At 38.4% G+C, this 12,148-nt stretch overlaps 1 protein-coding gene and 1 long non-coding RNA gene across 4 annotated transcripts in view; one reads left to right on the forward strand and one right to left on the reverse strand.

Annotated features, from left to right (window-relative positions):
• Nucleotides 1-12,148, forward strand: part of PRXL2C (peroxiredoxin like 2C) — a 26,540-nt gene continuing 14,392 nt past the window's right edge. Inside the window, exons 1-6 of one of the 3 annotated variants that reach the window (XM_031447216.2) lie at nucleotides 14-286; nucleotides 732-800; nucleotides 1,770-1,823; nucleotides 1,990-2,095; nucleotides 6,152-6,283; nucleotides 8,106-11,402. In XM_031447216.2, coding sequence (XP_031303076.2) covers nucleotides 77-286; nucleotides 732-800; nucleotides 1,770-1,823; nucleotides 1,990-2,095; nucleotides 6,152-6,283; nucleotides 8,106-8,233 — 699 coding nt within the window. In that variant the 5' untranslated portion in view covers nucleotides 14-76 and the 3' untranslated portion in view covers nucleotides 8,234-11,402. Of the gene's footprint in view, nucleotides 287-731; nucleotides 801-1,769; nucleotides 1,824-1,989; nucleotides 2,096-6,151; nucleotides 6,284-8,105; nucleotides 11,405-12,148 lie in introns of those variants that run through there. The other 2 variants (XM_064490101.1, XM_064490100.1) reach the window with 2 other exon arrangements.
• Nucleotides 6,068-12,148, reverse strand: part of LOC135322239 (uncharacterized) — a 23,432-nt gene continuing 17,351 nt past the window's right edge. Inside the window, exon 2 of the long non-coding RNA XR_010382562.1 lies at nucleotides 6,068-6,402. This is a non-coding gene — a long non-coding RNA (uncharacterized LOC135322239). The remainder of the gene's footprint in view (nucleotides 6,403-12,148) is intronic.

Consider the following 12,148-nt stretch of genomic DNA (forward strand, 5'->3'; position numbering starts at 1 on the left):
CCCCCGTGCGCCCCGTTTGGCTGCATCCCAGCTCACACGGCCCGCGACCCTGCCGGAGCGAGCCCCGGGCCCGGAGATGCAGGGCTCGATGGCCGCCCCATCCCTGACCCCGGTCACGCGGCAGGTCAGCAGCCGCGCCGCCCCAGCGCCGGTCCCGAGCGGCGCCGAGAGCGGGCAGCCCCTGGCCGCCGCCGTGGCCGAGCTGCCGGTGCTAGACGCCGCCGGCAGGCGGGTGCCGTTCGGCGCGCTGTTCCAGGAGCGCCGGGCCGTCGTGGTCTTCGTGCGGGTGAGCGCGGGCGGCGGGGGCGGCCCGGAGCGGGGGGGGGCCTCGCCCGCAGGCTGGGACGGAGGTCGCTTCCGCGGCCTCGGCTCGGAATTACAGCGGGTGGCCCGAAGGGGCCGCGCGGCCCGGGAGCGGAGCCCGGGAGGCCTGGCCCTTCCCGCCGTCGTCCACTAGAGGCTGCGGGAAAGCGCGCTGCTGCGCTCGCTCCGTGAACGGGAACGGACCAGCAGCCCGCCAAGCCTAGGCCATGTTCTCCGCGAGCGAGGCGGCCTGGCAGGGACCGGGAGCGGCCTAATCCCTGTGCCCGTTTGGGCGCCCCTGACACCTTTTTCTACCGGCCTTGGGTGTTGCGTTAATTAGCGTCACGGATAATGAAGTACTTGGTCCTTTCTGGACTCCGAGGTGTTGGTTGCTAACTTGTCCTTTTTGCCCATGTTGGAATTTTCAGCATTTCCTGTGTTACATCTGCAAGGAATACGTAGAAGATCTGGCCAAAATTCCCAAGAGTTTCTTGCAAGTAAGTTTTCTGAGGGTGAGCAGCAGCGTGCCCCGCTTCAGGGCGACCCCGTGAAAGTCACCTGTCGTTTTTATGAGGAGCGCAGTGGGATGGGGTGCGGTGTGCGCCGCCTCCTTAGCGCAGACACAAACCCAGATTATCACCATGCCACACATCTCTCCAACACCTCCAAAAGTGGGAGAGACGCTTTAAAGGTCTGTTTCTATCCTGCTCATTTCTGCCTGATTATAAACATGCTCACCGTAATAGTAATTTTGATGTTAGCAAATAACCTGCCTGTTCTCAAATGGTGATTGATAATGACCAAAAGCAGAAATGCTAGAAATTATTGATATTTTCTTCCTTTTATTTTTCTTATAAAAACACTCCAAATAGTTGTTCGTTATAGGGAAATACTGAAATATCTTAAAGATGAAAATTTGTATTGTTAACGGAATGCATGTTCCACATTCCTGTGACAATCACATACGTGTGTGTTTCAGGCATATAGATGTTTCTCTCCAGGTGAGCTTTTTTTTTAATTTAATTTTTAAAAACACCTTTATTGTGGTGTGGTTTCTGTACATATTTCAGATGTACAATTTGATGAATTTTGATTGGGTAGTTTTTGTAAAACTAAGGTCTCTTTTCAGCAGACCTTCTCAACCGAGATGTGAAAGAACAAAATTGTCTGACTAAATAGCCCTACGTGAATAGTTTTTATTCTTTAACGTAGCTGTTGGGAGAAGCCTAGAGTCAATAATATCGACTATATTATTTTGAAATTCTTACTTAACAAAAGAATCATCTGAATTAATTGAACGTTTTAGCATACATTTCTTAGCCTTGACTCACAAAATTTTGCTGTTTATACCATTCTTCTAGAAGCCTATAGGTGGCATTAGAAAGGAACAAAAGAGTTGACTAGGGGAAGCTGAATGAAACATGTAATTTCTAATGACATGTACATGCCCTTTTTCTCTCCTAAAGGAAGCAAATGTCACTCTTATTGTGATTGGACAGTCATCCTACCATCATATTGAGGTAAATATATAGCAAATTGGGAAACTAACATTAAATCTGTTTCAGACATAAAAATTACATTATTCGAACTGCTAAATATAAGGTAAATTTGCTAAAATTAAGTCAGGTTATCACTAGTTTTCTGTCATTTGTTTTGATAAAAATTCCAACTATTATTTTTTTTCAGCCTTTCTGCAAACTGACTGGGTATTCTCATGAAATCTATGTTGATCCTGAGAGAGAAATTTATAAAAGATTGGGAATGAAAAGAGGTGAAGAAATTGCCTCCTCAGGTAAGACATGACATGTCTCAAGTAGAAGACGCTAATGCTGTATTTCACATTTTGTATATACATATATGCATAGGGGAACAAATGGTAAATTCATAAATTAGCCTGCTTTTTATGATTCTGGTAAGTAGTCCAGATACACCAGACTCAAAAAGATTCATTTCCCGGATGTTATGGAGTGGCAGTACTAAATGAATGAAAAAAGCAAGTTGCAGAATGGTGTTCTTAGTATGATTCCATTTTTGTGAAAATAAAAACCATTTTCATAAACAGAAAGATCTATAGTATGTATGTGTGTGTGTATAATGAAAAAGATTTTAAAAGATTTTGCAATGTTTACCCCAAGGCATGACAGTGAGAAAAGTGGCTTTTGTATTTTTTACAATGAGTAAATTTAGTTTTGCAATTAAAAGAAAAATAATATTGCTGAAGTTAATATATTTTCATACCTCAACACCTTGGGCTTTGAATACTGTATTTTTTCCACGGATGAAATCTTAGTTTTCATTTAAAGCCCAACTCAAAGACGCTCTTAATAGCTTTTCAAGCAGAAGCAATAGTTTCCCTCATTGTATTTAATAGCACCTTGTATTTTATACTCTATTATTACACATAAGGTGGTCAAGCAGTATAGTTAGTTGAAAAGTTTGATGTCTTACTCATCTTTATGTGGTCCACATTCCCTCCCCTTAGCACAATTCTTTATAATTACTTTTAAGTGGGGAGGGTATAGCTCAAGTGGTAGAGCGCCTGCTTAGCACGCACAGGGTCCTGGGTTCAATGCCCAGTACCGCCTCTCAAAATACATCAGTAAATAAACCTAATTACCCTCCCCCCAAAAAAACTTAAAAAAAAGAAAAAAAAAGTTTATAAGCTTTAGGTAAACTATTTATATATGTTTTACGTAGAAAGAACTCGGCTTCTGAAATACCAAGTAAGAGAACTCAGTTCAAACTCAAATCACTTATTCTCAACCAGTGTTGAGAATGGCACCCATGGCGCCCGCCGTGTTGGATGCTCCCAGGAGGACTGTGGCAACAGACACAGCCCCTGTCGTCCCGCTGTTCATAATCTGCTCAGGGAGACAGACGCAAACAGTCGATTGCATTACAGTTTGGGGCTTGTCAAAGAGGGGGGCGTGTACTGGCAAGACCTATAATGCAGAAATGCTTAAACTGACTATACTTCAATACAAATATATATATATAAGAAATATCAATAATACCAGAAATGCCCAGTTTTGGGGAAGGCTTCTCAGAGATGGTGTTTAAGTTCACTCTTAAAAGAGTTAGCTGGGTGAAGTGAGACTGGGAATGGTGCAGCTGACGGACAGCTGGTCCAAAAGCACACAGGCATTGAAAAAAATGTGCCTCTTGGGAGAAGTGCGGGTCCCCTTGTGTGGCCAGAGTCTAGGAGCCACCGGGGGGATTGGTGTGAGCCAAAGGGACAGGTTGTGGCCTAGTCACACTGAGTCTGGGAACACGCCAGGGAGTTTGGATTTGTTCTGGAGGCAATGGGGGAGCCTTACAAGTATCTGAGGTGAGGAAGTGGTCCAGGCATGTAGCCAAATGGAGCCGCTGATCCTCCTGACAAGGTTGCAGTCATTGTATTGCTGGAAGGTAATGACAGGGTATTCTGTAGAGATGCAGAGGAAGGGACAGATAGGGGAGCTACTTATGAGAGAGAGTTGACCTGAACCCTTTACTGAGCCTTTTAGAGAAAGCAGCCTAAACTTTATTAAAACTAATGATGAGCTGGCATAAATACAGAGTCTGCTCCTTTCTCTCTGCTCTTTTTAGTATAGGAAATTGCAACAGTACAGACTGTGAACGTTCCTCTTCGGTTAACTGTTTTCCTGTGCTGTATAGCAGAGTCTCGGCATGTGTCGGGTCCGTTTGTCATTTATCACTTGAGATATAAACTGTGAGTTTCACTTTAGTGACACCTCACCATTCACTGCCTCCATAAAGATACGGAATTGCAAAGAAAGCAGACAAATTTGAAGCAGAATCTAAGCTTGTAATTTTAAGAGTGGGTCTATTCAAATCTTGTAGGCTTCTTTGATCTGTGTTAAAAGTACTGGATTTCTAAACAGAAAATTTTAGGCTCTAACAAAATAATTTTCTAAAGTTCCTACCTGAAGCAGCATATATCTCAGAATCAGTCTCAGAATAATCCCACTTGAAAATTAAGACACTGAAACTGTAATCACTTAAAATTAATGGAACAATTAATGGAGCAAAGATTGTTTCATTCTAGGTTGTGGAATCTTCTTCAATTGAATTTCTAAAACTCCAGAAATATTAAATGACCCTTCTTCAGACATAAGGAGAGGCTTTGGATTTATGAACATTTATTTTAGACATAAAATCCTAGAAAACAGTAAACTTTAGTCCTTTTACCCACGTGTTTCACTGAATGAGGCTGTGTTTGTTTCTTGGTAAGATGAAAGTCCATTCTAATATAAACATGATAAAAATAAAATAAAATGAAAGTCCATTCTAATATAAACATGATAAAAATAAAATAAAATAAATTAATTAATTTAAAAATTTAAAAAGTTAAAAAATAATTTTAAAGAAAGCAGTCAAGGAGTTGGAGAGATGGAAGGTGTCTGGAAATATTAAGAAATCAAGCAGGTCAAAGGCGGCAGAATCGTCAAAATAAAAAGCTAAAAGAAAGACATAAAAGGCAGGGATAAGAAAAAGGTAAGTACGAGAAAGGTAGAGACTGAATTTCTTTACTCAAAGGGAGTAGAAGTGAAGTTCTGTCCGTGTGAGACAGGAAATAGAAAAACTGACAGCCAAGGAAAGATGGAGAGGTCGCTGTAGTTAATGTTACAGCTGAGCCTCAGAATTCTCAAGGGAGAAGGTTAGTTCTTTTGCTTTTACATTTCAAGAAGGATGTATCTATTGGGTACTTCTCCAAGCAGCAGCTCAGGGCCACAGTAGGAAAGACCCCAGCTCCTTCCATTTTTATGGCTCTTCCATCCTCAACCCAAGGCTCCCAGGGATGTAGAAGGGACGTGGAGAATTGTTTGTGGGAGGGCTTTAGGAGGTGCCCTGGAAGTGGCACACACCATTTTCCTCACTGGGTAGAGAGCACAGTCACGTGGCCACAGCAAACCGCCAGGAAGACCGGGGAGTGTCTGGCTGTGGTCCCAGAAAGAGGAAATGGGCTTTGACCAGCATGTAACAGCCCGTGCCACAATGCCTCCTGAAAAGGAGTGTCATTACCTGTTAAGAGGCTAAACAAAATATAAATGGGGAATTAAGACCAGTGTGAGAATTCCGCAGTTTGACATTTTTCTGTGGCAGAAAATGATCTGGGTCTGTCATCACTTCTTCCTTTAAAGCAGGATTCTCCATTCTAAGTGAAGTAAGCCAGAAAGAGAAAGAAAAATGCCATGTATCGCTTCTATGTGGAATCTTAAAAAAAAAGGACACAAATGAACTTATCTACAAAACAGAAACAGACTCACAGACAGAGAGAACAAACTTATGGTTACCAGGGGGGCAAGGGAATGGGAGGGGATAATTTGGGAGTTCGAGATTTGTACCTCTTGGGGAGGGATGGAAATGTTAGCTATCTTGACTGTGGTAGTGGTTTCATGGGTGTGTACATCTATCAAAATTCATCAAATTGTACATCTGAATTATGTGTAGTTGACCGAATCAAATCGTCCTACAATAAAGGTGTTTAAAAAAAATAAAGCAGTCAGTTCTCAACCAGGGACAATTTTGCAACCCCCACCCAAGGGACGTTTGGTGTTGTCTGGAGACTTGTCACAGTCTGGTGAATGGTGGGTGCTGTGACATCTAGTAAGTACAGAGAGCAAGGATGAGGGCAGTCACCCTGCATTGCACAGGACAAAGAATTATCTGGTCTAAAACATTAGGAGCGAAAGGCTGAAAAACTTCTTTGAAGGAAGGAAAAAAGATTTAAGTTGAAAATAAGATGCACACAAGCAAGAGATTGTTTTCTAGAAGTACTAATGTTATCTTAATAGCTAATCAAATATAAAACGATAACATCTAAAGACAATATCTAATATTTCAGGACAGAGCCCCCATATAAAGTCAAATATACTCTCAGGAAGCGTTCGGAGCCTGTGGCGGGCAGTGACTGGCCCCCTTTTTGATTTCCAAGGAGATCCAGCTCAGCAAGGTGGAACGCTCATCTTAGGTCCGGGTAAGCCTCACGGCGCAGTTCCAGCAGTTTGCTTTCATAGGGGGCGCTGTTTGTCTCCACGTGCTCCTGTGTGTCTTTGATGTCTGTTTCCTGGATGGCATGTGGCCATCATTCCATGCCTGAGCGATTTCAGATATTTGGGATAGGAAAAGTTAGTGGTGATCTGGCGGCTTGTATGTGGTTATGACACTCTTTTAAAAAGGTCAGTGGAAATGAACATTTCCAAATCCCATTGATGGAAAACCATCAAGTGCTTTTTTTTTTTTTTCCCGTCAGTAGAAGAATCAATCTAGTTACTTATAGCTAACAAAACTAGTATTCTTGCTCAGTGTCAGAAAGCAAGTCAACCCCAGGGACAGCTTATTCAATAACAGTTACTCTAAATAGCTTTAAATAGCTTTATTGATCAGTTTGGACCACCTGAAATTCCTCTGGCTTCCCCCTGCTACGTGGTTGGGTGTTGGATCTCCACCATGTTCAAGTGTTGCCGTCACGGACAAACACCCGTATGATTAGTGCCCAAAAGCCGACATCACTGTGTTATAAATTGATTTCTCTTGGTGGTCCTTCCTCTTTAAAACTGTCCACATTAGTGAGCACAGCTTCTAAAAAGGAGTTATAAAATTAGCATTTACTTTAACAAATTCCAGATGTTGTTAGAAGGAGGATTTTGACCAAGTATTATGACTTTTTAGCTTTTTGTCGCTAGAAAACTATAGCTAGCTAAAATCTGTCACTTTCTTTAATCATCATGAATTTACACTAGTTAGACAAGCAGAAAAAAAAAAGTCTTGTTTTACTAGGATGAGTTCTGTAAATTAGTCCTGAGTGACATTGAGCCATATTTCTGAATTACTTCCATCCTCACAGTCATAAGGTGGTGGTTTTTTATTTTTTGGTTTTTTTTTGAGTCCCTCATCTCCAAGTTTCGGCATCATTTGAGCACACGTTCCCTCGTGTAAGAATGAACGGCACATAGACAATGTCATTTGTGTGCCAAGCTGGGAACATACTTGATAAGGAGAATATTTTGATTCTACCCTTTGGAAAAATTGTACCTCCTTTAAGGGAAGGGCTGGGTGTACTTACTTATACAGATCTATTATCATAGTTAACCCAGTATTTCATTTTGCATTATTTGATAATAAGCCAGCCTATATTAAATCTACAGTGATTATTGTAGACATCAGATAAATATAATGCAGAAAATATGCCTCTTATAATATTTACTTAATTTAACGTTTTCAGTTAAAATTCTGATCTTGAGTTAGAACCTTAGCTTATAAATTATGACAATTTTATTTGAACAGATAAAAGGATTGTGAACATCTAAGTGTACTGTAACACTGTCTTAATGCCCTTAGCTTTCAGCCTCTTTTGGTCTATGCTTATAATGCAGGTGGCCTATTAAATCAGTATCTGGGAGTGAATTGTTTTAAGGACACGATTTATTCCATTATCACGTGGAAGAAGCAGATGTGATTTTCCAGCTTGATATCTACATTAGTTCCATATTCTGCTGGTCTGTTTGACAGGACATTTTATTTAATTATATTTAATAAAACCTTACAGACGGCTATAATTTAAGAATCTTTCACCTTGGATCTCATAAAACATTAAGTATCACCCTTATTTAACCATAATTTTTGTCATACTTTATGACCTTAATTAAAAATTATGTCGTTATATAAAGAACTCAGCTAATTAATTTTTCCCTCTGGGCTAATTACAAGTTGAATTGCTTCCTTGATTCTAGGAAGCAGTAACTCCAATGACTAACACTGTGTGTCAACCTCTGCCTTGTATTCTCATTCTCTCCTAGGTAACAGCATCCATTTTATACACCGTGATAGAAACAGGCTGGACCACAAACCCATCAACTCTGTTTTACAGCTTGTAGGAGTTCCACACGTGGACTTTACAGGCAGACCTCCAGTTATCCACGTGTGACGTTACAGACTCGGTCACTTTTAGACGGACCCTGGGGTATGATCTGAAGTGTCAGCATGTAGTATCCTTGTGCAGGGCCTAATTTGTTGACTCTTCTCAGCCTTTGAGGAGTAATGAAAACATAAAGAGATTATGTACCACAAGTTGAGTAGCAGGCTGAGAGGCATCAGTGGTCAACAATGTGATACAGATTTATAATTTCATGGCTTTTAAAGTTTTATTTTGTATAAAACTTTTTGTAAAAAAAATCAAATTGTATTTATACAAGATAAAACTTTAAAAAGCTATAAAATTTAAATGTCATTCTTTATTTTACATTATGGTATAACCATTCAATGAAAGTTTTTTTGGGCTGTTAAAATTATGAAGAACATATAAGGGGAAGGGAAAGCGATGCAAAACCATTTTTATCCATTTAGAAAAGCAAGATGTGAAATTCTGTAAACAATATAATCACATTTTTGTATGTATATGTTTATATTTTTGTATGCTTAGAAAGACGGGAAGTAATTCATACACCAGAATATCTACCAGTAGGTATCGCCAGGTGGGAGGACTGCGGGTGTTTGTATATTTCCCAGCTATTCTGTAATGAACATGATCTATCGTTTTGGCCAGGACAAGGTCTTTAAAAATTACGTTAAGATTATATTCCTACACAGCAAGCTCTACAAAGCTGCAGTTCTATGGGCTGCAGTCCTCAGGTTTCTACCCTAATTGCCTTCCTCAGAGGAAATTCAGACCCAGCCTTCACAGAGCCAGTGTTCACAGCACCTGTACCACACACCCACTCTCCATTCCACTGGGATTTTGTCTTTGGGGGGTGTGGTAAAAGGAGAAAAATATGTTTTATATATTTAAGATATTTTTTAAAAATATGATCGGTATACTTTTTGAAAGGAGATTTTAAGAATTGTTTAAACTAAAAAAAAACTTTGTAATTTAAATGTACACTGTAGTTTGGCTGTATATTCCTAGACAGCTTTCTCACCCCCAAAACTGCTTTTATTTAGTGGGACTGTTGTCATCTTTTATTTTTCTAGAATCTTAATATGTTTAGTTGGTAAGCATCCCAGAAATTCTGATAAAACATACAGCAAGATTAAAATATTGGTAATTATTAGCAAGTATAATGCTGCTTTGAACTTACAATATCTTTATATCAAGCAGATGAAGTCATATACAAAATATATATTTAAAGTGTCCAAATATTTGAACGTATTTTCATGTGTATATTCACAGAAAATCATGTTTTTAATCAATAAAAATGAAATATCTCATAAAATTTCGTTACAAAATTTTGTGCTGTCTTCTTACAGTCAGGAAAGACTAGTGGCCTAGATCCCTTTGCTGATTTTAGGCTTAAAACTGCTGAGTCATAGCTAATACAAAATTTACTTATTTATAAATGTACACCACACTTTTCTAAGATACATAAGTGTCCTTTATGTGGTTTCAGGAGGGAACAGTTACATAAAATAAGTGCAGTGGTAAATTGCCTACCCAAACAAATATATTTAATATAAAAATTACTTGTAGTAAGTGCTATGAAATGTATAAACATGCTCCATATGAAATAATGTAGTGGACTAAAACTTTTGAAAAACCTTTCTATGATAAATATTTGGAAATACTGATAAAAAGCTAATAACATCTAACACTTTGATGGTGCTAATTATTTGCCAGGTACTATTCCATTAGCCCTGTGGAACTGACATTACAATCAGTATTATCAGCTCCATTTTACAGAGAAGAAACATCTGTTTTTAAACTTGAGCTTACAAGAAAGTGAGGAAACTCCACAAGGGCCAGACAGAAGCAGAAATCAGGCTGATGACCGTGCATGGAAGCCGGGGGCTGTCCCCTTCCCAGGATTCAGAGAAGGCTATTTCTTGGCCAACTCAAAGGCTTTATATAGTAGAGAGTTAAAAGAAAGACCACTGCATGAAGTACCACCTGAGACCTGGGACTTCTGAGGGCAAAAACGGTGTAAGAATGGGCTCCAGTCAATCCATCTATAGACCAAGGAGTCCAGTGGGGACCTGTGTTATAAGGCTTCTGCAGTGAACCTTTGTGGAAAAAAGAATTTTGATAAAATGTAAGTGCATGCTTAATTTTAAAAAATCAAATATTTTTGTTTATCAAGAAGATTCATGATGAACTAGGAGACGGCATAAAATGTTCGCGTTACCATCCACCACGGGAGGTCACAGTGGTAACACTGACCACGTGAAAGCTGGAAGACAAACTGTGTAAAGGTTAAGACTTATTTTAAGAAGCGTGTTCCAGAAGATGATTTAAAACCATGCAGCTGCAGAAGAAGGCACATTTACACGTCATTCTGTGAAGAATGAGTTTTCGTTTAGATCAGAGTTCTTGTAAATTAATTTCACGCGTCAATTCTGAGTTTTCTTGTGTACTTTTCAAAAGTGAAAAGGTGGCTCTTCACAGTGGCTCTGTTAGCAGAAAGCTCTGAAAACAGTTACAGGATGCCAATTTTATATCAGCATTATTAGATGCTTGAAATAGAAAACCAGATAAACTCACTCCTTAAAAAGAAGCTAAAAAAATTTTTTTAAAAATCCAGTTTACAAATCAAGGCAAAACTTTTAGAAGTTCATTCTCTCAAAGGTGAAATATCTCACAGTATGGTGAATGCTACTCCAAATTCAGATTACAACTCGACAGTGAAGAAAATGATTTGTTTCTGTGGTGACAATATGAGCATAAATTGGGATGAATATATATTTTGATAAAAATAATGTTCATATGAAATTAAAAAACCTTTGGGGCAGAAGTGGTTTGGAATTTGTTGTGATGTACACATAATTCATAATTGGCTCCAAACAAGCTGTCAGTCAAAATGGAGATTGTAGTTGTTAAAATTTACCAATTAAAAAAAAGTTTATTGTGGTGAAATATACATGACATTAAATTTACAATTAACCATTATTTGTAGTTAAATATGTATAACATAAGGGTTTTTTTAACCATTTTTAAGCATTAACTGCCACTGGGTTCAATCCCCAGTACCTCCATATGTATGACTGGGACATTGTGCTGTCTGTACACCAGAAACTGATACATTGTAACTGACTGCACTTCAATTAAAAAAATAAATTAATAAATAAAAACCCAATTACCTCTCCCCCAAATAAAATAATAAATAAAAATAAAAATGTGAAATTATTTTTAAAAAAGAAGAAAGCTAAACAAAATAAATAATTAAAAGCTCAAATAGGATAAAAGGTTTAATTTTTAAATTCTATAACTCTGCTTTACAATTTCTGAACTTATGATACAGCTCCTATTCTTAATTTGGGTAAAAATGACATCTTCATCAGAAAGGAATGAAATTTTAAAAAGAAAAAAAAGGAATAAAATGGCCTGTGATTTTATAGCATCAAAATTTGGTGAAACATTCAAAAAAGTGGAGAATTTATTTGGTGAATTTCATCTTGTAAAAATTATGTGTTAAAGGAAAGCACTCTGAGTGGAAGCAAAATACAGTATCTGAAAAATGTTGAAATAGTTGTTTTTTATATGAAAGAAATTGATTTGAAAATGCCCTTTGTTTAGCAAAACTTGTCCTGAGCTTACCAGGTACTTCAGTACCTGCAGAGATAGAATATTCTCAATTGGAAGTGTGGACAGAATAAGAATCAAATGAAGAAGACTACAACTTCAAGTCATTTAACTATAAAATACAACTTCGAGGTTGCAGAGAATTTTATATACAAATTTAAAAAAAAACATTGAAAAATACAGTTTTCATAAAAATACCAATGACATGGCATTAGAGACATTAGAAATGGACTCAAGTATATAAATACGGGTTAAGCATAATTATTTGGCTTACATTTTTTTTTTAAGTTCAGATAATCAATATAAAACATTTCAAAATGTTTAGAAATT

The sequence above is a fragment of the Camelus dromedarius genome, chromosome 10, assembly GCF_036321535.1.
Source record: "Camelus dromedarius isolate mCamDro1 chromosome 10, mCamDro1.pat, whole genome shotgun sequence".
NCBI lineage: Eukaryota > Metazoa > Chordata > Mammalia > Artiodactyla > Camelidae > Camelus > Camelus dromedarius.